The sequence below is a fragment of the Pistacia vera genome, unplaced genomic scaffold (assembly GCF_008641045.1).
Source record: "Pistacia vera cultivar Batoury unplaced genomic scaffold, PisVer_v2 Contig900, whole genome shotgun sequence".
In the NCBI taxonomy this organism is placed as follows: Eukaryota; Viridiplantae; Streptophyta; class Magnoliopsida; order Sapindales; family Anacardiaceae; genus Pistacia; species Pistacia vera.
This window is the reverse complement of record NW_022196780.1, coordinates 221943-248880: the sequence shown is the minus strand read 5'-3', so window position 1 is coordinate 248880 and position 26938 is coordinate 221943. Positions and strand designations below refer to the sequence as shown.

General features: G+C 38.7%; 1 protein-coding gene across 1 annotated transcript; it reads right to left on the bottom strand.

Annotated features, from left to right (window-relative positions):
• Positions 1-5645: 5645 nt before the first annotated feature.
• Positions 5646-10521, bottom strand: LOC116119708 (probable methyltransferase PMT2). The gene is made up of 7 exons (XM_031405659.1): positions 10187-10521; positions 8980-9634; positions 8643-8853; positions 8188-8482; positions 7392-7763; positions 6913-6990; positions 5646-5985 (listed from the first exon to the last, which is right to left on the bottom strand). Exons 2-7 carry the CDS (start codon positions 9625-9627, stop codon positions 5754-5756), a joined length of 1836 nt encoding a protein of 611 aa, XP_031261519.1. The 5' UTR covers positions 9628-9634; positions 10187-10521; the 3' UTR covers positions 5646-5753.
• Between the last annotated feature and the right edge of the window lie 16417 nt (positions 10522-26938).

Sequence of the window (26938 nt, the reverse complement as noted above, 5' to 3'; positions counted from 1 at the left end):
TGGTGGCCATTCTAGAAACGTCTGTAGCCCTAGTATTATTCTGAAGTAAGGGCACAGTTAAAATATGGTAAGACTATCATAGTGTTGAACGATCTTGTCGAAAGGTAGTGACTGATCTCACTTGTCAAGGTTGTTTGGTGACAACCTGGTGCAACACATGAGTGCTTGCTGTAGGCAAGTTCACTAGACTGATCCACCAGAGGATTCCATATGGATGGTAACCCCAGTGTCTATAGAACAAATCCTCTAACGAATGGTGGTGCATGTGATCATTAGACTTGAGATCACTAGAGCGCCTTGTGCACCGATTGGTGTAGTTTGACACTAGCCTAACGCAGTTCTATTCTGAGCTGTCAATACGATGGTGATTGGCTGCATCAAGGAGAGTATCAATACTATGGTGGATAGACAGATGATTCATCACTCCTGGGTATGGGAGAAGTTATCTCACGGCACAATTCAGTAAATGACAATGACACTAAAACTGTGGCCACAGTGGGATTGAGTTGTTGCTCTATTTAGATTATTATTCAGGTCATTAGTCCAGTAACTGAATACATACATATCGAGAGTAACCGAGGTTGATATTATTTCTATGCCTCGGTCTCGTAGAGATAACAGATGATGAAAGGATCAGATTGCACGGTAACCATATTATTGACAGGTAGCTATTTCGCTGAATTCGAATCTATCGAGTGGCCATGATGCCTTGCTAGGGGCCAATCTTGGTCTGTGTGTAGTGAGACGATTAATTGGTGTTGATCGCAATACTACACACTATCGGTATGATGAGGAGCCTACGGGTCACACACATAGAAGATAATTTGAGAACCAGTTTACAAGAATGGCGTTTTCGTCTTTTTAGGCGAAAGGGTATTTTGGTAATTTTATAGTGCAATTAAATTTGCTAAGGTCGTAGCCTTTATTTAATTTGTTAATAAAATTAAATAAGTGAAATTATATTTAAATATGTGTTCGCATATATTTAAATGAATTATTGTTATTATTAAATGTTAATATATGAAATATATATATTAATTGAATTTAATTGAAATAACAATAATAATTATTAAAACATCTAAATGGGGCTGTTTGGATACAAGGGGTGTTTGGGTTAGAGCCCAAGGCTATTCCATAAACGAATAGGTCAAAGTGTGCACTATATAAGGGCAACACTTTGGGAATTAAACTAAATTATTCATTCAAATCAATGAAATAAAATTCCAGCCCCTTTCTTTTCTCTCTCACGCCAGTTTGTATTTTTGATTGAAATCAAAGTTTGCTTGATTTCTTCTTGGTTATTAAGGCTAAAGAGGATCTAGCAAATCCCTTTCTAGTTCCTTGGAGTTATCTTCGTGTGGACTACATTGGTTCGATCCTACTCTTGGGTCGGTAGCGAAATACGTTCAGAGACAAGTTGGAAGAGCCTCCAAACGTACGTATGATTTCTTAAACTCTAAACTGAAAATCTGCAAATTCTTATTTAATGTGTAAACTGTAAATTTGTGTCCTGATCTTGGTTCTAAGGAACGATCCATGTTGTAAATAATTTTTGTTTTTCGCTGCCATAACTTGGTCGTTTCCTAACAGTGGTATCAGAGCCAAGGGTACCAGATTTTACAGTTTTTTGTGAATGGTTGATTACATGTATTTGATTGATAACATGTTGCCTTGATGAATTTGCACAAAATCTACCTTGAAAGCATGTTTTAAAGAATCAATTAATTGGTTAATTTAATTTGTTGATGATCTGCAATTTTGGAATATACTAGGTTATGGATTTTTGTTGAAATCAGTAGTTTAGATTGATTGCAAAAAACCGTTTGGCATATTTTTGGTTGAATTGTTCTGTTGCTACAGATCAGTGTATGCTGATTTTTGCATATTTTGTTTGAACTGTTCTGTTGCTACAGATCAGTGTACGCTCGCCACAGCGATATAAACCATCACCGCGGCGTGCGTTGTTGGCGTACATGTTGATTGCAAAATCAGCGCTCGCTGCAGCGATATAAGCCATTGTCGCTACAAACGCTGTTTGCAATCAGTGCTCGTTGCGACGATATAACCCATCAGCGCGGTGAACGCACGTGGAGTGTGAATGCTACGTTAATCAACGCATGCTGCAGCGATCTAACCCATCACCTCAGTGAGCGCACTTCCGAGTGCACAGGGGCCAGATTGAAAAGTTTCAAAACTTTTAGACCAAATATAGATCTGCAAATTGTCAGGGGGTAATTAATAATTAACTCACCCAATTCAAAAATTGATTATTTTTGAAATGTATGTCATGTACTTGTTTGTATATTGCATGGTGCTCGGTACATGAGCCTTAGACCTATGGTGAATGTTTTAAAATTTTTGGGTATGTATGGTTGTAATTTATTAAATAAGGCCTGCGTGTCCTGCCTTTCTCCTCTTCTCGATGTACATTCTCTTCTCATCTCATTCCCTTCGAATGTTAATCGAGGTTTCTAAATTTATTGATGTAAAACTTTTGTATAATTATTCTCACTGTAAGTTTAATATGATGTTTTTGTAATGTACTTGAAGACGAATCAAGGAAGAGACAATCATACTTGAAGACTCAAGATTTTATTACAGGACCCCTAGCTGACCCACCGATTCCTCTAGGCTCGAGGAAATCAGTTTTAGTTAGGCCATGTACCGGCACATTTTAATATTTTGTTTAGAATGCATGCTAAGGTTGAATGTTCAATAACATGCCAAACAATGTCATTCTAATAAAAATAATAATCTAGTGAGACTTTAAATAACAAACCCTCAATTAAAGTATATTAAGTCACATATGCTTCCATCACCATGGTTTTAGTAAAATCACTGTTTGTTGGAACTTTGTTCACCAAAGAGAAGGGTATACTTCTACCAGTGGGAGGTTAAAATGCATTGGAGTTTTTCCTTAATAGTGATGGGNGGGGAGGGGGTTAGGTATACCCACAGATACTCGTGAAAAATTAAAAAAAATTAAGCCTAAATGGCTAAATGCCAAAATCGTAAATCCTTAATTCCTTAGAACACTCATTCTTCCATTCTCTTCTCATCAGCGTTCCAACTCCAAGTTCCAACTCTCATCAAAGCGCCTAGAAGAAGCTCAAAAACCCTTTTGTACTGACTACTAATGAAGATCTTTTCCTGGTAATTATTTTCACCTTGCTAATACGTCGTAATCTTAATGTATTTGGCTTCAGATTATACTGGATTTGTAGTTGATCTGTGGTTGTTAAATGATTTTTCTTATTTGCCTAATAATTATTTGTATTTTGTTGGAAAATGAGTAAAATGTAATCACAGAGATTATCAAAATCAATTCTCAAGATCTTATACACTTGTCCCTAATTGCAATCACATTATTTGTACAAAATGTAATGAATTGCAATATAAATTCACAGCATAAATACATTTTGTAGACCCAACTTGAAGTACAGCGTTGCACAAAAAATTCCCAATCTAAATCCTCCAAATTGCAAAACCAGAGATGAAAAACTAATTCTCTTTTTCTTTTTCTTCATGTGCAGTTAGCAAGGTAACTAACTGCTTTTGCGTAACGGGCGGGGTCCTATCATAGGTATCTCACCCATATCCAATATCTCATACTCACAAATGATAAGACCATCTCTTTTTGTATTTTTACAAGATTCATACTTTGTAAATATACTGTATGACTATGCATATATCGAAAACATTTTGACTATACGTCTGTTCGGAATATATAGCCGCTTGAATAATGTAACTTGGGTTGTATTTCATATGCGGCACCCTAGATCACTTATCACATTTTATCTCTAATGATCTCATTTATATAGTCAAAACTTTATTTGTATTCATAATTTTGTATGCAAGGAAGATTAAGGAAAAAGAAGATCGATGAGACAGGAAAGAATGAGGTAGAAGAGAGATAAGGGAAATTGCAACCTAGGCCCCATTTCATTCATTTTTTTAGTTAAATTGAACTTGCAACCTAAGCCCCATTTCATTCATTTTTTTGGTTAAATTTATCTTATGGACAGGTATAGTGTTATGTTTATTTTTTAAGAAGAGCATTTTTTTACCTATCAGATTTATTATTTAAAAAAAAAAAAAAAAAAAAACCTAAGTTTATATAACATTTTTCCTTTTATTTTTTTCTCCCTTCCTGCATTTTATTTTATTATTATTTTTTTTTTCTCTCCACTCTTTCTTCCTTCCATTTCACCGTCAAGCCAAGCTAACCTACAATAGCATCGCCAACTACTAGAGGCCTCAAGGGAGTGTTAAGAGGCGAAAATCTGGCCTTTCACAACTGCAAGGCCTCCAATAACCTTTCACAATTGTTGTAAGGTCTCTAGTGGCTGACACGAGGCCCCTAAGGTCTTCAGCAGCTACCATGGAGGTCTATAGCAATGCCATAAGGCCATTGGAGGTCTCAATGTTAGTGGCTACAAGCTAGCTCTGGTTTTGTTTTTAAGGTTTAAGTTGAACCATGGGTGAAAAGGTCATTTCAATATATAATAGATTTTCATGACATTATTTAACGGAATGTGGGTTACGGTTGTATTTTCGATACCAAGGGGTCATTCAATCTGTGAAAAGCAAAGGGTTTTCTACAAATTACCTTCAATTTTATTTTAGTAAGAAATTTTATGAGGGTTAAGGTTTCTCATGTCCCATGTCTAGAAGAATTCTTTTAATTTTTCTAATAAATTTTCTTTTCAGTCAAGGTTAGCGGAAAAAAAAAATGAATATTTTAAGGGACTTCTTAATCAAAATTCTTGATTATACCTATATGCATATGTCTAAAGGTTCTCAAACCAAAATGACTTCAAAACCTCCCGTGAATGCAAGTATCGGTACACCCTATTGTAATTTTAAAAAGGGTAAACGATAGTCTAGAAAGGTACATAATGCTTTCTCAAAACCTTGGGTGTGTTTAAAACTTCCTAATCGGGGTAGATGATAATAACCCGTGACTTCGCTGACCAACTTCTCCCTTAAACACTTCAGGTGGCCATGCTTGTCAGGTAAAGTTACGGTATCACAATCATCCTTCCACATTTTCCTTTCTTTTTCTTACCTTCAACTTTCTTTCATTTCAAATGCTTTATTATTTGCTTAAAAACTATATTAAGGACATCATTCCTCTACAAAAAGAGTGACGAGACTATAATTGAGACTTTCCACACAAAACTATTACCTTAATGGTTATACCAGAAATTATATGCATAAAACGTACCTCTGATGATATTCTTAAACACAGATTTTTGGCTCAAAGATGTTGGCACAGGAAAGAAAGTGAAAACCCAGTGGCCATAGTTATGTGCAGTGTGCAGCATAGATTTCCACAAATCTAACAAATAAATAACACAGAATCCGTGCCTAGCTTCAAATTGAATTTTAGGGTTTCAACAATCCAATAAAAGAGAGAATTTGCAAATCATGCTCAGACAAAATAAATTTAATTTAATTTAAAAATAAAATAAAAATAAATAAATAAAACTGACCAAAAATGAATGATAACATAAACCTTACTATCACAATTTTTTAGCTCTGTATGTTTTATAAATTACTACAAAAGAACACGGGCCAAATCAATAATTACTTAAAGATTCACCGTTTAATACTCATTCCTATATCTTAAGTACTTGTTGTGCAGCAAAAATGCTTTGGCTGAAATAAAATCAATTCGTGTCAGAACGTGCAAACACCGAGCATTGCTGGCTTTGAACCATTCCACAATATTATCCTTTTGCATATGCCGTTTACTCTGTGGCTGTTGAATTTCCACCAGCAACCCAATACTGTTTGACAGCAACCAATATTTTTTCGGGAACTAAAGGACCATCTTCATGATCCACCATTTTAGTGTCCCACCTCATTCCTCCAACAATCTTCTTCACCTTGATTATCGCATCTACTTCATCACGGATTATGACTGCACCTTCTGGTCGCAAAATCCGGTCCATCTCCAGAAGAATGTCCTCAACATTACATCTGTGATCATTCAATTAGCATTTAAAAGTTAAAATTATACAGACCAACCTAAAAAAGCAAATGCCAAGGTCTACTGTTGACAAGCTCGTGAAAAAAGAAACAAAAAAGTCAAGTATGCACAGAAAAACGACACTCATCTACAAAGTAATGAGGGTAACACCATTGAGATACAGCAGGATCATTCCCAATGAGTCTAAGCTGCTTACTCTGACTCCAAGAAAGCACTAAAAAGCTAGAGATACTCAGGTTCAGTTCACTGAGACACATATAGGATTTCCGACAAACAAGACAAGCTAAAGCTTGTTTCAGAGCTTGGTCACTTAATTCGAAAGAATTTGTTGGAATAGCTTCAAAAAAATAGCTCAACAAGTTGAATAAAGCCACTTCACCATTGAGTTAATATGACAAAAATGAATAACTCATGCATGGCTGAACATGCATAGATTCTAAATATTAGATTGTAACATGATCACAAAATTATGATTAGTGAATCCATAAGCTCATAAAGACCCAAGCTTTGACCAGGTTCAATTGACCACAAGTATTTCTGAGTTCAGTCTGTGTTCAACAAATAGGGGAATTGAACTGCCCAGCAGTTGGCTTATAATGGTTTAGCAGGGAACTATAATTTTCAATGTTGCACAACAGAAGTCTTAATGGTAACCCATACATGAAAGCACTCAAAATAATCTCATTACTGTCCCTTAAATCCACTTCATTAGCAATGAGGCACCTATTAGTAAGAATGAATCCTCTATATTACGCAGCACCTATCAGTATTGTAGTTGTAGCCCATACAACTCAATGAAAATAGCAGGCAAACACACATGCAAGAAGTAAACTTATGCGAGGGTGAAAACACACATTTAATAGAGCCTATCAACGATGACAATGAACCACATCCACATTTGAAGAAGGAATACTTACTTGTCCTTGTACAGACTGAAAACCCCATTGGCATGAACAAGGTCATATGTCCTTGGGTAAGTGGAGAAGGCTTCACACCTAAACAAAGAGATGGAAGGTAATACCGAAAGATCAAAAGTTGGAAAAAAAAAAATGAACAGAATAATTGAAACAGACTCTGGTCAAGCACACAATGCGCACATAATGTTGATTTAAAATCCAAAACAATATAGGGATAACTTTATGGTAAGTTACTAAAGTATACTAGCAAAATTTTCATTACACAATTACAGAACTCACAAGTTAGTATATAAGAGATTCTTAAAATCTAGAAGTTTCACATCTCACAATACTTGCTCTACGTTCCAAAAAATTGCAAAAATATTCAAACAAAAGAACTAATACTTCTGGCAAAGCCATAATTTGAATGCCAAAAAAACCATGCTAGAGGCTGCCCATCACAATAAGAGAAGAGTCAACAAAAGTTCAGAAATTCGTACCAGTCATGATAGATGCCAATCAGTCCTCGCTCATATATAACACCCAGCGTATTTTTCTCAGCCATAGTGGGCACAACATTCATAACCCACAGTTTCGGAGATTGAAGTGCTGCAGCGAATCCCCCAAACCCAGCATTCATATCCATAATGTTGCGATACCTTCCAGAGTCAATAAGTCTGTTGATTTTCTTATAAGAATTTATGTGCTTCTTCCATTTGGCATTGTCCTCTTGGTATGACTCAACAGAAACTCCAGGGACAGATCCACTAGCAATTCTAGGAGGAGTGGCATAAAGCCTCTCTGGAAATGGCTTTAGTTCTCCACTAGCAACATCAGGATATGGAGTTATGCAAGTCTCCATTTTCTTGTACCTAGAAACCACCATAAAAGGATGATAAATCAAATAAAAAATTTATCAAAAAATCATTTGTTTAGCCTAGAATGGGACACAATTATCTATGTGCCAAATTGAAGTTAATCCGTGCCAAACCATTGCCAGATAAACCTCGTTTCAGTTTTCAAAAAACCATCTTATTCTTAACTGAGACTAATTCCAGTTACATCAAAATTTGAATTGCACATTTAACTGATTACATATTTATACTACAAAAATAATTAACTTTATAATTTAAAATATATTGTTCCAATACACGCATGTTGCCATTTAAAATTGACACTATTAAAAATCAGGTAAAATCTGTTTTCATTAAGTTATATCAATGCATATATCTTAAATAAACCCTGTCAACAAGCAAACTTTTTTAATGATATGAAATTTTAAGTGCAACGCCATACCAGACATCATCTGCATCAGAAGATTTGCAAAAAGTAACTCGAGAATCATCTTCTCTACCACGACATGAATCACCATTTACTTTTTTCTGCCAAATGGCAATTTCACCTTTCTCTGATATCTTCTCCCAGCAAAGAAGTTTAGCCAGCTCCTCAATCTTTTCTTGTTCTTGCTGAAGATCCTCCTTGGAACGCTGCCATGCTTTGTAATTGACCTTCCAATTGATTGGAGGACCCGAAAGAACCCAATAACCACCAGGTCTAAGGACACGGTCCACTTCCATCATATATCTTCCACCTGCAAATAGAAAATTCCAAGATCCAATCACCTTCAATTGCTGCTATCACAACTTGTAGCAATAATAGAATGCAAAAAAACAAAAATTAAATTAAATGGCAAAGACTAATTGCTCTCTCCAAGCACGCCAAAAATAATTATATTTAACAATGATACTTACCATTTCCTCCCCATGGAATCAAACATCGAGAACAATGAGCCATGTCAAAGGCTCTTGAGGGATATGGAGTCTTTATGGTACCAAGAACACCAATAACAGCAGGCACACCCCTTTCAAGAGCAAATTGGACCTGAGCTTCATGTGAATCTCTTGGAGCAAATGACATGGCAATAACATTTCTACTCCAAAGGTATGCACCCCAACTTGCAACCTACACAAAAATACCCATTGTAAGTAGAAGATCTAAGCAAAACAGATACAAATGCAACCTGATTCTGGTTTTACAAAAGATAGATGGAATACAAATTGAGAAAAAATGTTGAGGAAGTTAGCATACCCCACAACCAGTGTCCAGGGCGGTTCTAACTGTCCCGTTCTTAATTGGTATCACCGATGCAAGCTGATCAATATATTTATCAGCCCCTTGCGGGAACTGTGTTCCTCCACCGGGAAACCTAAAGACATTGCCCTCGTATTGAATCCAATTCTGAATAGCCTTCTCAACTGTCAAACTCTTATATGGAGCATTTGCATATGGTACATAGTCACGACTTTTTGGCCAAGGAAATGGTGTCACGTATCCCTTAGGTGCCGGTATAAGACAGTGTAACTTTTCATTCTCAGGAGGACAATGTCTCTCTCTATAATTCATGCTTTCCCTGGGAAAAGTCATTGCACGCCTTTGATCTTGGCAGGGTGTATAATCAGTGTATTTCGAACTACATGGCTCAAAAACTTTTGGTTTGGATTCAGATTCATCAATGGTCTCCACTTCACCACCATGGTGGGTCTCAAAATTTAAATTTGGGACAATATTGCAATCTGCCCCACTCTTAGAAATTTCTAAAGCTATACTATCTCCCTTCCCAAATCCACTTCTTTGCCACGCACCCAAAATATAGAAGAAACAACACAACCCAGCCACAATAAATATTTGTACGGAACTCCTAGTTCTGCCATCAGACGAATTTGTTTTCAATGCCATGATGGACCTGTCGATTTCCACCAAAAGCAGTTATGCATGGAAAAAAATTATTTTTCGTTAAAACAAAAAGAAGAAAAAGTACATATCCATACATAAAAAGCAACAAATTATGTGATCTTAACGAAGTTTAATACAAATATAAGGAGCAGAAACTACTTGAAGATTCATACACATATAACAAACACAACTAGCTTAGAGTTCTTTAAAGCAATTAAATCCATTAAATAAAATGTTAAAAACACATTGAAAATGAAAACTGAGGAGCAGATCAGTAGATTTGAGCTTCAGCACTTCTTTCTTTTTTCTCTACATCGTATATTCCTTCGCTATACAAAGTCCAACCAACTAAACATAAATTGCAATTACAAAGTCACTCGACAGCACTAGCAGTGGCCTAGTTTAGTAAAAACGAACAGTAAAAAGCAAATTCAGAAACAAGAAATTTTTTTTATCAGCTAATGTAAGCTCGATCCAAATCTCAAAGCAAACAAACACTACATTATTTTAATTGAAAAAATACAAGAATAAGAATAAATCCGGCAAATACGAGATCACGTACCAATGGCGTTGAAGATCTTTCTCTTTCCCTGATCAACTAAGCAATGATACACCAGGAAAGATAATATACCCTTGACGGATCCAAAATGGAAATGAATCGTGTCAATGAATATCTGAAAAACCTAGATTCATTGTCATCATCAAGAACAAGAAAACTAATATCATAAAATCAAAAATAAAATTAATTAAAATAAACGCTTGCTCAGAATGGAGCCTTTCTGACTTTCGCTTCTTTTTACAGAGAAATGGCCATCACCAACTACTAAATAGATCACCGTCTCTCTTCTATTTCTCTCTCCTTTAGATTTTCATTTCTTTTTGAAATTTTTTTTTTCTTAATTTACAATATAATAATAAACAATAATATTATTTTATACGCAGACACACGAAACGCTGGTTGAAAATATCGGTGTCGTTTTCTTTTTTCTGTCCACTTTTTATATTCTTAAAATAAGTGTATTTATACGGTGCCGCATTTGCTAAACAGCTGAGGAGTGCGTAATGCGCTAAGTGTGGGACCCACACTTCGGTAAAGATTAAATAAATAACTTTGAGATGTTGAAACATCGAAAGTTGGGTGTGGGGCCACACGTCCATGTGGCATGTGACTACTAGCGCGATAATCGGGAGAAACGGACGGTTGTGATGGAGTTTAATGTGTTTGGAGAAGTACGTAAGATGAAAGTTATAGTGTGTTCAGTTTGGTCCCTATAACTGTAGAACATGGAGAGTGTTTGTAAAATTGTAACTGTATCGTATAGGCATGTTTTTGGGAAGTAATTAGTAATTTATTTGGCATGCTAAATCTTTGGAATGTTTCCTTTTTTTTTTTTTTTGGGTGTCTTTTCTCTCTTAACATTATTATCCATTAACTCATTTTATCGTTTCTAAATTCTAAGTGCATTTATATTTATATTAATCAGCCAAATACGGTTGCATTAGACAAAAAAATGAACAATTTTAATATCTTATCATAAACTTAGTAGATTAATCTGTTGTTAATGATGTTATCTCTTAACTTTTAATGAATGGATGATAGTAAATCTGATTTAATTATTATTAATTAATATGATTAGTAGTAAAACTAAAACCACCGACAAAAGGGTGGAGGAATAAAGTGAAGGAAATAGAAAAACAAATGTGGATGTTGTTCAGTAATTTTTGTATGGTTTAACTTAAAACCGAATCACACATTGTTTTGTTGGTAATAGGCAGGAGGTAGATATTTTTTTTCGTCAATTATGCTACAGACATCGATGTTTTATACCGAAATTTTATACCGAACGACGTGTCAACTGAGTTAGACGAGCCACGTAACACATTAACGAATATTCCGCGAATGAACGGTCGTCCATTAAATATGAACGGCCGTCCATAATATTGGATAGCCGTTCATTTTAAATGAATTCTCGTCTATACGAAAATAACAATGGACTCATATCCATATTATAAGGATGTGAGTCCATTTATTATGGACGGGCATCCACCTATAATGGACGTCCATCCATAGTTTAAATTAAAAAAAAATGAAAACAAAAATCATGGACTCCCATCCATATTCAATGGACGAGCATCCATACTAAATGGACAAGCGTTCACCGTCCATAGTTTAAATTAAAAAAAAAAAAATTAAAACAAAAGTCATGGAGGGGGAAAGTTTATTACTCACTTAAAACAGCCTGCAAGGCTTGCATGGATGAAGGAATTCTTAAAGAAGTTGTTTTTTCTTATCAAAATACAAGGTCTAAAGAGTCTTGTATTGAATCTGCTGATGCTTTACGGTCAAGAAAAAAGAGAAAGATGGAGAAGTCAGGAAATTTAGAGGAACCCAGAAGAGGGAAACCGTTGAAAGCATTGAAGAAATTGAGAGAGGTTTTAAAAGTGTTAATGCTTGATTTTGACACCAATGACTCACACGAGCAAAATGCTAAGCAGGCTTAGAAGTTACACATGATATGGAAATATGTAGCAAGAGAGTAAATAAAAGACAGTTTTTAAAGTGGATTGGATGCTCAAAAGCGATTTCTACGTCCACTGTAATTGTATTAATAGATGGTTACAGTCAGGTCGTATGTAGTGAGCTGAGTTACAATCTAGAGAGAGAGAGAGAGAGAGAGAGAGAGAGTGTGTGTGTGTGTGTGTGTGTGTGTATGTGTGTGTGTGTGTGTGTGTGCTGTTTAGGACTAAAGATAAGTCAATCCCGTAAATGAGAGAGGAGCCCTCTATTTATAGTGGGAGGATTCAATGTAATAATCATGAACCTACAGTCTGGAAAGGGGGGTACAATTCCTAACCCGCTTCCCATTGGTTATCTGCACGAAAGATATCTTTAAATTGCGTAGGGCTTGGGCAAGTGGACGATTCCTAGCCACTCACAACCTAGCATTCACCTGCTGCACTAACGAGAATCATACCTTTTCCATCATTGTGCGACGTGGCAACGTCTAGACGGCACAAAGCCTCTCTGAATTCTAATTGGCTCTTACATACGAGAGTCCACGTCAACCCTAACTTTTTAGGCATAACAAAAGCCCCTCAGTTTTTAAGGTTTAAAGATTGAATCTTGAAAACTTCATGATTATGCCACAACTTGACTTGTTCCAAATGACGTTTGGTCGAGCTGATCGAGCTGTAAGGATGTCGCAGCATATACCTCTAAGAATAGCACAAGCGACCTGAGGTGGCCTTCTCCCACAGGTTCAACGACTTGGGTCAAACCCTACCCAGTGCCATACCGACATGCTTTGAATCTCATCCGCAGCTTGCGACCTGAGAATACTTAGCACATTTTTATTGAAAGCAAGGAATCACATCGTCTTGAAACCTATACACGACAAATAGTGTTTTACTCAAACGACCTTTTCAGATGTCATCTATTGTGCTTGACAGCTAGTCTAGTCAATAAAATAATCTTTATTTTGACAGACGTGTCTATTGCGCAATAAGTGCCAACCATGCGTATTAAATGCAAGCCATGCTGAAACGGCATTCCCTTTTAGAGCATTAAATGCGAATGAGGGCACATTTAATGTGGTGGAGATAATCGCGCTGACACTTGGTTGATCCAATTGAGGGAAGCATTGATTGGCATTCACGAAGCGTGGATATTACTTCTTCTCGTGGATTAACAACACGTGGTCGCAATCAATGGCGAGAAATGTATCCCGCCCAAGCGTCGCTTGCCTAGGAAAACCAATCGTTGTTTTCCCCATATAAAATCCCAGGCTCGCTTCAAGTTTTGTCACAGAACTCATATTTTCAGAGAAAAAACAAAAAACTCATGAAATCAGTCCGCCCTTCTTCCAGTTGATGCGCACTCTCCGTTACGATAGGAAGTTCATTCCCAGTAGCCAAGGGATAAGGAGGATTTCTCCTTCGTTTTCTTTTATTATTTTGCTAATTGCTTGACTCTTGCGATAATGGTGGGTATGAACTGTCAGGCAATCCTTTATGGTGCATATTTCTGAACAGTGGTGAGAATAGGGCTTTTTCCTTTATAAAGAGTGAGAACTTAGGGCACGAATCCTTGGGGATTCATTCCCAAGGGTTTTTAGGATTTTTCTAGGGGTTAAGGAAGGCACATTTGGGTTTTTTTTTTTTTTCTTTTCCACGTCATCATATGAAACACTGTACGGAGACTGAGTTATTTCTAATAACTGCTGTATACTAGAGTAATAAAAGTAAATGGGCCCAAAAATTTGTCTTGTATTATGTATCTACATTCTTTGTACAAAAAAGTATCATTTACAAAATGCCATTCAAAACAGGGGACAGTGTGGCTATTTCTCCTCGCTTGCTGATGTCCAACCGACTGCAACATCACCTAGATCCTGCAACCACAAAGGAAAAATAACGGAGTGAGCACAAAATAATGCTCAGTAAGTAAGTCCTCTACTTATCTATCCCCGTAACTATTTCTCTTAATTCTTTCCTTACACTATTTCTGTTTCTGTTTCTCTTTCACACAGCTTTCTTTTTATTAACCTCTGCTATAAGTCATGGCCTCATCTTGCCGGAGGCACGGCTGGGTAGAGTTCACATAGCGCCAACCCACTCTTCGTGACTTTCGGGTGAATATCACAAAGCATCAACCCATCTTTCATAACTATCGAGTGGAGATCACAAAGCATCAACTCGTTTCTCATAACTATCGGGTGGAGGTCACAAAACATCAACCCGTTTCTCATAACTATCAGGTGGAGGTCACAAAGCACCTACTCGTTTTCATAACTATCGGGTAGAGATCACAAAGCACCTACCCCTAGCACTTCTTATTCTTTCTACTCTTAGAGTAGTTCATTCACAAAGTTTTCTACTCTTTCTTAAGTCACACCTCAATGCACAATAAAGGCATATAGATGGTTCATCTCCACTAATGCACTTATGAGATGCCAACATGCAATATTGCAAGTATTTAGGCTTATTATTCATACTCAAACCTCTCTTAGGCATTTCATCAAACAACTCAAGTGCATATAAAGACTATACTATAACAATAGCTCTATTTCTTTCTCTAACCATCCCAAATGGGAGAAAACTCCCTCACACAGCTATCAATCCTGCCAAGGAATAACACTTCTAAAAAGGCTTACTCAAACCTTCCAAACCTCATCTCAACTACATCTTCTCAACACATATCAACACTTCTCTCAAATGAAGTGTATTCAATCATAACATGGGTAATTAATCTCAATTTCATAGCATATAACATGCACTTAACATACATACATAATTGCTATTAAATCTCTACTCAAAAAGTTCTCAAACCTTAACTTGGGTGGGGATTTACTTACCTTGTAATGGAGAACTCTCACTAGTACTTTCTTTTCCTCTTGCTTGCTTGACTTTTCTCTACCCTTTAAACAATGAAACCATACAACTTTAATATACAAATATACACACAAAATCTCACATCCAAAGCAAGAATCCTTATCTTAGGATGCTTTAGCTTAATTTTCTACCCCAATCACTCCAAAAAGCCCTCTAAAAATCCTTGAACTAATGAAAGAGGAATTGAGAGGAAGTAGGAAAGGAGAATGGCGGTGGAGAAGAAGAATGAAGGGTTTGCAATGACTTAAATCCTTTCAACTCAACTTATGGGCAAGCATTCTGATTTTGCCCTTACTCTTCCTTGGAAAATTCATATATATCCTTTGATTCATTACAATCACACCCCTATACCAACATATTCTCCATGAAATTTCCTTACATTTTACTCCCCACTTTTCCTACTAATTAGGGTTAGAATGGTCAAATTGCCCTTAGGGAAGAAAATGTCTAAAACTTAAAAATCAAACTCAGCCAACTCTTCGTCGTGGCGAAGAACTTTCTTCGCCTCAGCGAAAACTTATAGCAGCTACACCATGGTTGTAACACCTCTTCGCTGCGGCGAAGCTTCTTCTTCGCCCCGGCGACGCCTGCAACTCCAAAATTCCTCAAATCTTAATCAATTTCAAGGCAAACACTCAATCACTCAACATACAAACTCGATTAAAGCTGAATCAAAGAACATTTAAGCCATACAACAAATCTTAACTACGTACCTCAAGTGGGGCATTACATTATCTCTGCGTGTCACCCCTTTTTCAGACTTTAAGAGCAATGGATGCCTCAGCAACCAGAGTAACCGAAGGGATGAGCTCGCTGGCGTCGGGAGCCCCAACGGGTCTCGTGCAAGAGACCTTGTCAGTGGCCACATGGGACGAGATACAGAAAGCAGTGGACTAGTACGTGCTTAATGTGGATGTTTACCAGCATAGGACATATACAGCTCAGAATTCCCTAAAGGTAATGGCTGTGATTTCTGAGGCGATCTTTAAATGTGTGGCGTTGATACCTTTTCACCCCTTCATTAGATCGATCCTCGACCACTTCGAGGTTACGCCATTGCAATTGACGCTTAATGCGTATATGATAGTTGTTGCTATGTATATCGCATGTGGCGAAAATGGCCTTGGCGAGCTAATAGCACTGGAACTTGCATGCACGTACTATTTAAAGAAGAGCAAGGATAAATATTCTTTTTACCTTTCGAAATGATCCACAATCGAGGGAGAAATATTTGTTTACCCTAGTAACATCGGGGCTTATGAAACCAAATTTTTCTTTTTTGAGTATAATGGTGTCTACCAATTTAGGGAGTCAAGTAGGTTTTCCTTTCTTTCAATTTGCAAACTTTTCCTTTTCCTTCAATTTTTGTTTCTAACGAACTTTTTTGTCTCATTGCAGGAAATAAGATAACCAGATTGACGGCTCTGACAGATTTTAACCGAATTGTGGCATTCGGTAATTGACAAGAGTAGAGTCGCAATGTGAGACTGCTCATGACTACGGCCAACCTAGGGAAGTACGATTTTTTTCAATCCAAAAGCATCTCTGGAACCCTTAGTCCGTAAGTATCCTCATACTTAGAACCTCTTTCTTCTATCTATGGTGACCTTTTTGCTAACATGCTTTCATGGCGCACATCGACCATGCCACCCAGGGTTCCAAGGCCAACGACGAGGACAAGGGGGTTCTTATTTCTCCGGGTCACCCCGACTGAGCCAGCCAAAGCGATTCCTAGTGATATCCCCATAGGAGGGATACAAATTTATGTGCGAACACCCATATAGCGACATGGGGAAGCTTCTCGGCCTGCGGCTGCTCGCACTGCTAAGTAGAAAACCATGGGTCAGAAAACTAAGAAAAGAAAGCAACTGCAAGCTAAAGAATCGGAGTCCGAGCCAGAGGGCTTAGGGGTGCAGCCTGGGGGATCGCAGCCTTACCAGACTTTCCACTTGGGGGTGCCCTCGAGGCGCACGCTTGGCATTTCGGAGATCCTCTAGAGCTCGCGCAGAGGAAAAAGGGAGGCTGTGGTTACCCGAAGGAGAGCAAGCAAACAACAGGTCGACCAGATGTCAAGTCCTCCAAGGGTAGACACGCTTATGTTGGGTTCCATGGGGCAACCCCCGGAACACCTGCAGCCGATGGTGTAAGAGTGCCAACTGGCTGTGGCCTTTGAGGAGTTCATGGCTTCCCACCCTAGGACCTGATGACTACAGTGCTTCAGCTGCAAAGCTAGGTAAAACAGCTCGTTCTCATCGAGGACTTCCCAATATCAGTTGATTTTCTTACCTTTTAAGATTTTTCGGGAAAATGGAGGTTAACTCTTGTTTCTTTTCTCATGCAATCCCTGCTCGCCTTGCATATTGCCCAACAGAAGATCAATCTGGACTCTGTTGGAGGGTTCCATGAGCTGATGGAAGAGAATGCCAAGCTAAAGCAGAACTTCGCGGCTCTGGACACAAAGGCAAAAGCATTTCACGTCCAAATGAATCAGTACTTGATAAAGAGAAATTATGCCCTTCGCATGGTGGAATTCCAAAAGGCTGAGCTCAAGAAAAGAGGCGAGGAGAACAAAGAGCTCCAAAGGACAATGGCCAGACTCACCAAAGAGTGTGGCGAGAAAGAGCAAGAGATGAAGATAAACTCTAAGTGAGCCATGAAAGCGGAGGAAGAGAGAGCTTGACTGTGAAAAAATTCTGAGAGTAGAAAAGAGCTCTAGAAATGGACCTCGAACTTTCCTAAGGGCGGGTCGCTTCATTAACTGATAAGATAAAGTGGCAAAATCTTGAACTCGAGAGGAAGGTCATTGACTGGGCAATATAGGCCATCTATAGCTTGCGACCAAGGAATCCGGGGATTGACCTCTCTAACCTCCAGAATGAATATTAGGACATCCTTGCTTCCATGGCCCACGCTGATGATACCGATGAGGAAGAAGGACAAGAGCCTCCTCCGAAGGATGACCAGTCTAAGGCCTACGTGTTAGAGTAGATGCCCTAGAGCCAATCAATTATTGTAGAATTGACTCTTTGTGATAATGTTCATTAATCAATAATAAAAGGCATTTTATTCTATATCACGTAAATCATTATTATTGCAATATGTATTGATATATGTCCTTAGAATGGTAGAACCGTGACGAGGGTATCAAATGTTTCAAATCTTGATAGTGAGAACCCTATGAGCACATATGGTGGCCACTCTAGAAACGTCTGTAGCCCTAGTATTATTCTGAAGTAAGGGCACAGATAATACGGTAAGGCTATCATAGTGTTGAACGACCCTGTCGGAAGGCAGTGACTGATCTCACTTGTCAAGGTTGTTTGGTGACAACCTGGTGCAACACATGGGTGCTTGTTGTAGGCGGATATACCGCAGCAAGTTCACTGGACTGACCCACCAGAGGATTCCATATGGATGGTAACCCCAGTGTCTATGGAACAAATCCTCTAACGAATGGTGGTGCATGTGATCCTTAGACTTGAGGTCACCGGAGTGCCTTGTGCACCGACTGGTACAGTTTGACACTAGCCTAACGCAGTTCTATTCAGAGCTGTCAGTACGGTGGTGATTGGCTATATCAAGAAGTGTATCAAGACTATGGTGGATTGACAAAGGATTCATCACTCCCGGGTACGGGAGAAGTTATCTCACGGCGCAATTCAGTATATGGCAATGACACTAAAACTGTGGCCACAGTGGGATTGAGTTGTTGCTCTATCCAGATTATAATACGGGTCATTGGTCCAGAAACTGAATATATAATATCGAGAGTAACCGAAGGTTGACACTATTTCTATGCCTTCGTCTCGTCGAGATAACGTATGATGAAAGGATCGTATTGTACGGTAACCATATCGTTGACAGGTAGCTACTTTGCTGAATCCGAATCTATCGGGTGGCCATGATGCCTTGCTAGGGGCCAATCTTGGTCTGTGTATTAGTGAGACGATTAATTGGTGTTAATCGCGATACTATACACTACCGGTATGATGAGGAGCCTATGGGTCACACACATAGAAGATAATTTAAGAGCCAAGAAGAAAGAAGGGCGTTTTCGTCTTTTTAGGCGAAAGGGTATTTTGGTAATTTCACAGTGCAATTAAATTTGCTGAGGTCGTAGCCTTTTATTTAATTTGTTAAAAATTAAATAAGTGAAATTACGGTTAAATGTGTGTTCGCACATATTTAATTAAATCATCATTATTGTTAAATGTTAATTAAATATTAATTGATTTTAATTAAGATAATGATGAATTAAATTAAAATATCTAATTGGGAGTGTTTGGCAACATGGGGTGTTTGGGTTGGAGCCCAAGCCCATTCCATGTGGGGATAGGGCAACTTGGTTTGCCTATAAAAGGAATAGTGTTTGTGTGATTTAGAAATTAATTCATATTTGCCTTTTGAAAGAAAAAAAAGAAAAAAACACACACAGCAGCCTATTGAAACACTCCCACGCCACTTTCACTGTTTGATTGAAAATCAAACCTTTTTCTTTTTGTTCTTCTTGATTTCTTAAGGCCAAGGAGAATCTAGCAAATCCCTCCTTGGTTCTTCGTGGTTGTCTTCGTGTGGACTTCTTGGTTCGATCCTATACTTGGATCGGTAGCAAACACGTTCAGAGACAACATAGGTGGAGCCTCCAAACGTTGGTATGAATCTAAACCTTTGGATTTATTTTTCTGCAGATTCTTATAAAATAAACTGTAATTTTCTATGCCCTGATTTTGGGTTCTAAGGAATGATCCATGGTTGTAATATTTTGTTTTCCGCTGCGCAACCGGGTCGTTTCCTAACACTACGTCCCTGAGGACCCAGTAGCTGATCTGATGGTCGACGACCAACTAGGGCATACAAAGGTCGCGCCCGCAGAGCCTGGAGGTGGAGACCAGTGATCGCTTCTTCTGCTTCTGCACAACTTTTCTTTTGACTCTTTCATTTTATTACTTATCTCTTTTTTGGCTACCCACTGCACTTATTCAAATTACATATATATAAAAGAAGTATTTTTAGCCATTCGTGATAGCAATTCTATAATTCGAGCACTTCACAAGATTAATGTTACATATCCGAACAGGAAACTTGTAAAACATTGTAATGAACAAGATCATACAAGACATATTTGTTCAAGACAAAGAACAACGATCTTATTCATAAAGGTTACAAGGAAAACTTTATAAGTAAAAAAAATGGAAAATTAAGAGCGAGTTTAGAATTACTTGTAATAGGGGTGAAGATGCTCAGCATTCCAAGCTCGCGATACTTTGGAACCGTTAAGCCTCTTAAGGTGATACATTCTAGGTTGTATTACCTTGGCGATGCGGTATGGACCTTCCCAGTTAGGTCCCAGTACCCCCGCACTCAGTTCCCTTATACCGAGAATGACTTCTTTCATAACCAGGTCGCCGACCTGAAAGTCTCTTCTTCTGACCTTAGAGTCGATGAACTTTTTCGCACGCTGCTAGTAGAATGCTATCCTTAACCAAGCCTTGTCACAGTGTTCTTCAACTAGGTCCAGACTTGCACGTAGAAGTGCTTCATTGTCTATTTCATTGAATAGGTCTCTCCAGAGCAAACCAGTCTCTACTTCCACTGGGATTATAGCCTCGCAACCATATGCTAGCGAGAAGGGTGTTTCTAAAGTAGAGGTTCTCAGAGTTGTTCTATATGCCCACAGAACTTCTGGGAGGTCATCGACCCAATTACCTTTGGTAATGCCAAGCTTGGCCTTCAGATTGTGCTTGATGGTTTTGTTGATAGCTTCAACCTAACCATTGGCTTGCGATCTTGCGACTGAGGTAAACTTTTTATGGATCCTCAATTCATCGCAAAACTGCTTGAATTCCTCTTTGTCGAACTGTTTCCTATTATCAGAGATGAGTGTATGAGGAATCCCATAACGGCACACTATATTTTTGAAAATAAAGTCTTTGAGCTTCTTGGTAGTGATCGCTGTAACAACTCCTCTTTAGTACTATTCTTATAATACGTACTATGTAAAATATAGATATGTATATCATATGAAAGATAGTGGGCTCAAATTTTTCTTTATTCATTAAAATATACTTCTTTACAAATATAAAATACTATGTATTAAAAAATTTCTAATTAATACAAAATATCATAGCTGGTGGACAGTGGTGCCAATACTCTTCGCTTCTCGACGTCCATCTGACCGCTGCTCCTATTTCCTGCAAAACAGAGAAGAACAACGGGGTGAGCATAACAATTGCTCAGTAAGTAAATCCTCTACTACCTGTCCCCGCAACTCACTCTTTGGTTCTCTCCTTACTCTACTGTTCTTCTATTTCTATTTCTCACTGTTCCTTTTTCTTTCTAATACTGTTCTTCTCTTTTAACTCTGCTCTGCTCTTATTTCTTTATTCCTCTCTGTTCTTTTTCTCTTATTCTTATTTACCATGAAGAACAATCATGGTTCTCTCTTATTCTCATCATACTTACCATGAAGGAAAGTCATGGTTCTCTTTCTCATTCTCGTTATACTCTCACTAACCATGGAAGAACTCATGGTACATGCATATATGAGATGTACATGCAAGTAATGTAAAAGAACTGCATGTTTCTTTCTTCTACTCTTTATTCTTACTAACTCACACTTTCGCATTCTTTCTCATACTCTCTCTCTCTTTCTATCTCATTCTTTCTCAAGCTTTCTCATTCTTTAATTTTTTCTATTATCTCATTCTCATTTCTGTTTCTCTTTCTCATAACTCTTTTATGTTAACTCTCTCTTTAGTAGTCACGGCCTCATCTTACCGGAGGCACGGCCGGGACTCGCTCCCGCTCTACGTGACTTCTTCTCATTCTAGCCGATCGGACTTGGTTATGCATGGATTCGGAACCCTTGGCCATGTGAGTATATAATCTCTCTCTCGGGTACTCGGGTATAGCCCTCATCCGCATGCACTCTCACAGGCTACACCACTTCTCTATCTCATACTCATGCCGCTCTCTCAATGCGGCGTACATGCGGGAATACTCTACCCATTACTCACGGGTTCCCCATCGCATAACCTACTCTATGCTCTTATCTCTCTCTTATTTTTTCTCATGTTTGCTCATCTCTTTCTCAAGCTAGTACTCATACTCAAGCTAGTACTCATAGGACAGCTTATTTCTTAGCTTTTCGCATCTCTGTTCTTTCTATTTCTTTTCTTTCTCATTCTTACTCATTGGAATGTCACGACCTCATCTGACCGGAGCACGGCTGGGTGCTACCACTCTATGTGACTTCCGCTCAATTCGCTACCGATCGGATTTAGTTATGCATGGATTCAGAACCTTTGGCCATGTGAGTGTACAATCTCTCTCTCTTTGAATGTCACGGCCCCATCTTACCGAGGCACGGCTGGAACCTCATGTTCCACTCTACGTGACTCACTCGTCACTCACAGGTTCCCCATCGCACAACTACTCTATCTCTTCTTTAACTCTTGTGCACAAGATCTCTACCTTTCTCTAGCTACTCATCATAATGTAGCTTAACTCTTAGAGTAATTCTCTACTCTTTCTCAACTTTTCTCTTTACTATCAGAGTATTCTCGTTCTCTTTACTCTTAAAAGTGCTATTCTCAACATTCTCTACTTTTTCTCATCAAACTTTACTCATAGTATAGCTTATACTCAAAATTCTCTACTCTTAACTAGTACATAAGGTAGCTCATACTCAACATTCTCTATTCTTTCTCAAGCTACTTCTCAATGCACATTAATGCATGGATGGTTCATACTCATTAATGCACCTTTGAATGCCAAATACAAAATTTCCTCAAAACAGTCATTCTGCAAAAGTCACTAAAAAGACCATAACTTGCGTTATACACCTCGGATTGCTACGATTTTGGTCTCGTTTTAAAGCTTAAAAACAGGGCTATAACTTCTTGTTTTGATCTTAGTTAAGTCCGTAAGATGCCCAAAAATTACTTAGAAAGTCACGGCAGTGATAGATTAGATTTCACTTAGGCATTTCATCAAACAACTCATGTGTACATAAAACTCTTCTCTAACTACAACTCTATTTCTCTCTTAACCATCCAAAATTGGAAGTAAATTCCCTTCCATGGTATAATCCCTACCTAGAAAAACATCCCCAATAGTACTCAATCTTCTCCAACTTCATCTCAAACTATTACTCATAAACACTTCCCATATAGGAAATATCCAACAAACATAATATAAATACTCTCCTCAACTCAATTTCTCAACAAGTAGACATCTATCTCTACTCAATTTCTCAACAAGCATCATATATACATGCATAAATAAATCTCTACTTAAGAATTTCTTAAACTTTAGCTTGAGTTGGATTTACTTACCTCATACTTGAGTAGTCTCCACTAAAGCCCTCTACTCTTGTTGGATAATACTTTCCCTTATTTCCAAGCATAACTTAGTAAGAACTTAACCCTTACATGAATAAAACTCATCTCTAAATGAGGGATTCTTACCTCTTCTTGCTTAGGATCACTTCTTTGTCAAATTCCAACTCAAAACTCTCAAAATCCCTTAGAACATTGATTGAGAAATTGAGAGAAAATGGGAGATGAAGAGGCGGTGGAAATGGGTAAAATGAATGGGTTTAGAGAACTCAACCCTTATTAGCTCATATAATATCCACTCTTTCCCATTTTGCCCTTGCCCTTTCTTAGAAATTCCATCTATATCCTTTGATTCTTTGCAAAAACACCCTTATTACCAACACATTCTCTACTTAATTTCCTTACATTTTACTCCCCACTTTTCCTACTAATTAGGGGTAGAATGGTCATTGTGCTCCAAAAGAAGAATTCTCTAGAAAACTCAAGAAACTTTGTATTAGGATCGTCGCCGCGGCGAAGCACTTTCCGTCGCCCCGACGAAACATTCCAGAACCAACACCGCCAACACAAAACCATCGTCGCCGCGGCGAAGCTTCTCCCTCGCCCCGGCGAAGACTAAAACTCCAAAATTTGCTAAGTCTTGATTAATTCCAGGGTACACACTCAACCAAACCCAAAACATAAACTCAACCAAAAACCAACCAAACAACATTAATAATATATAAACTCATTTAGGGGCAATTCAGAAATCCTTTAGGCCATACCGTAAACAGTGGCTACGTATTTCAAGTGGGATGTTACAATCGCGGCCAAGGGTTCAGCCTCGACCTATTTGGTGAAGTAATCTACCGCGACCACGGCATACTTGATGCCCCCCTTTCCAACTGGCATGGGCCCAATAAGATCAATTCCCCACATGGAGAATGGCCAAAAGCTAGTCATTGTCATCAACTGGTGGGAAGGAGCTTGCGGGATGTTTGCGAACCGTTGACACTTGTCACACTTTTTCACAGAATTGAAAGTGTCTTCCTGAAGTAAAGGCTAATAGTATCCTTGGCAGACAATTTGACTAGCGAGGGATTGTGCAGCAATGTGATTACCGTAGATCCCTTCATGTATCTCTCTCATAATATAGTCTGCTTCTTCGTCGATTACACATCAGAAGAGAGGGGCGCTAAACCCTTGCTTGTATAACTGATCTCCGATGAGCATGTAATGAGTAGCTCTGGTGTGTAGGATTTTTGCCTCAGTCTTGTCACTGGATAGAGTCCCATCTCAGAGATACTGAATCATTGGAGTCATCCAGGAAATTGACTCTATTGTAGCTATGGTCTGCTCGGGTGAGTTGATATTAGGAATCTCTTTGTACTAAACTGGAATAATTTTCGATACATCTAAGTCTAGCGATGAGGCTATTCTTGCCAAGGCGTCCGCAACAGAGTTACTGTCTTCGAAATTTGCTTGATCATGAAGTGCTTGAAAGGCTCGAGTACGGCCTTAGCTTTCTTCAAATAGTTGATCACGCTCTCTTCCTTGGCTTGATATTCTCCCAAGATCTGATTAACAACCAGTTAGGAATAACTGTGAATACTGATCGCGCTTCATCCCATTTCTCTGACTAATCACAAACCAGCCAGTAGCGCTTCATATTCGGCCTTGTTGTTCGTAGCTTAGAACCCAAATTGAAGAATTCCATGGATGTGAGTCCCCTCGGGACTGAGGAGGAGAAGACCTGCCCCGACTCTTTTCCTGTTCGAGGAACCATCGACATAGAGGCTCCAAGTTGATAAGTTTTGAATGGTTTCCTGGATGACTTAGCGGGCTTGCTGCTCGGATTCCTAATTCGGTTGGTATGAGAATTCCAAAATGAAATCGGCAACAACCTACCCTTTGATGGTTGCCTTCGGTCTGTAGTGCAGATCGAACTAACTCAGTTCTATTGCTCATTTAAGTAACTTACCCGAAGCTTCCAGCTTCTAAAAAAGTTGTCTGAGCAGGTAGTTAGTCAGAACATGGATTGTGTGGGCATGGAAATAGGGTCGTAGCTTTCTGGAGGGGATCAGCAGGGCATAAGTTAATCGCTCCATTTCTGGATACCGCATCTCGGCATCCAACATTCGCTTGCTCGCGTAATACACTGGCCATTGAACTTTGCCCTCTTTTTGAATGAGAGCTGCGCTAACCGCATGCTGAGAGACAGATAGGTATAGGAGTATAATTTCCTTGGGAAGAGGCTTGGACAGGAGAGGTGCCTTTCCGAGGTGTTCTTTTATACTCTGAAAAGCCTGCTCACACTCCAGAGTCCACTCGAACTTCTTGTTGTCCTGAGTATCTTAAAAAAGAAAAATGCTATCCTTACAAAGACCCATACAAAGAGGGCTACAAAGTGACATCATCCAGAAGAAAAAAAACAAAGAAAAAACGGAAAAAGAGAAAGAGAGAGAGAGAGAAATCATGAAAATCAAGGGTGGGGATTATCTTTGTATGCTCTCTTTGTATGTGTCTTTGTAAAACTAGCATTGCACATTAAAAAATGGCAAGCAACTATATGTTGCTCTCGATATGAAGCGACTGAGAGCCGCTATTCTCCCATTTAGGCTCTAAACCTATTTTCAGTTAGTTAGGCTTTTCATATCAAGGAGAGTCTAGATCTTCTCGGGGTTGATTTTGATTCCCCTCTAGTTAACCATATACCCTAAGAACTTTTCCGATGATACTCCGAATGAGCATTTAAGAGGATTGAGCTTCATGCTGTACCTTCGGAGTATACCTTTGGAGTATGTCGAATATCTTAGTGAGATGCGCTATGTGATTTGAAGCGACATGCGACTTGACCAACATGTCATCAACATAAACTTCTATCGACTTCTCGATCTGCTCAGAAAACATACGGTTAACTAGCCATTAGTAGGTTGCCCCAATGTTTTTTAGGTCAAAGGGCATGACCTTGTAACAATACAGTCTTTGATCTGTAACGAACGAGGTATGCTCTTCATCCGGTATGTACATCAAGATCTAATTATATCCCAAGTAGGCGTCCATAAAGCTCAACAACTCATGCCCCGAAGGTGGCATCAACGAGTTGGTCGATCCTTGGTAAGGGAAAACTGTCTTTCGGATAGACTTTGTTGAGGTTGGTAAAGTCGACACAAGTTCGCCACTTGCCATTGAGCTTCTTTATCAAGAACGGATTGGCAACCCAGCTCGAGTAAAGCGCTTCTTGGATGGACCCGTTCAAAAGGAATCTACCTCAGTTTTTAAGGCAGCATAGCGCTTAGGGTCTATAGCTCTTCTCTTCTGGCAAACCGGCTTGACTACACTGTCAATGTTGAGCATATGACATATGCCATTCAGGCTGATCTCGATCATGTTATCATGAGTCCATGCAAAAACATCGACATTCACTCTAAGGAAGCTTGTCAGGTTTTTGGCAAGCTAGGGGTTGAGATTACTCTTGATTCTCAACACTCGGGTCACCTCATTTTGATGGACTGACACCTTAGATAAGTCCTCAACTGGCCCATTGTGAGGGCACTCTTGGATGCGAGGATCCATGTTGTCCTCTACTAGGTCAGACTGTGGTT

Coding starts and splice junctions, on each gene's coding strand:
- LOC116119708 (XM_031405659.1), bottom strand. CDS start 9,627: ATGGCATTGAAAACAAATTCGTCTGATGGCAGAACTAGGAGTTCCGTA. Junction 8,854..8,979: donor CCCTGGACACTGGTTGTGGG/GTATGCTAACTT, acceptor ATTTTTGTGTAG/GTTGCAAGTTGGGGTGCATA. Junction 7,764..8,187: donor TCTGATGCAGATGATGTCTG/GTATGGCGTTGC, acceptor GGTGGTTTCTAG/GTACAAGAAAATGGAGACTT.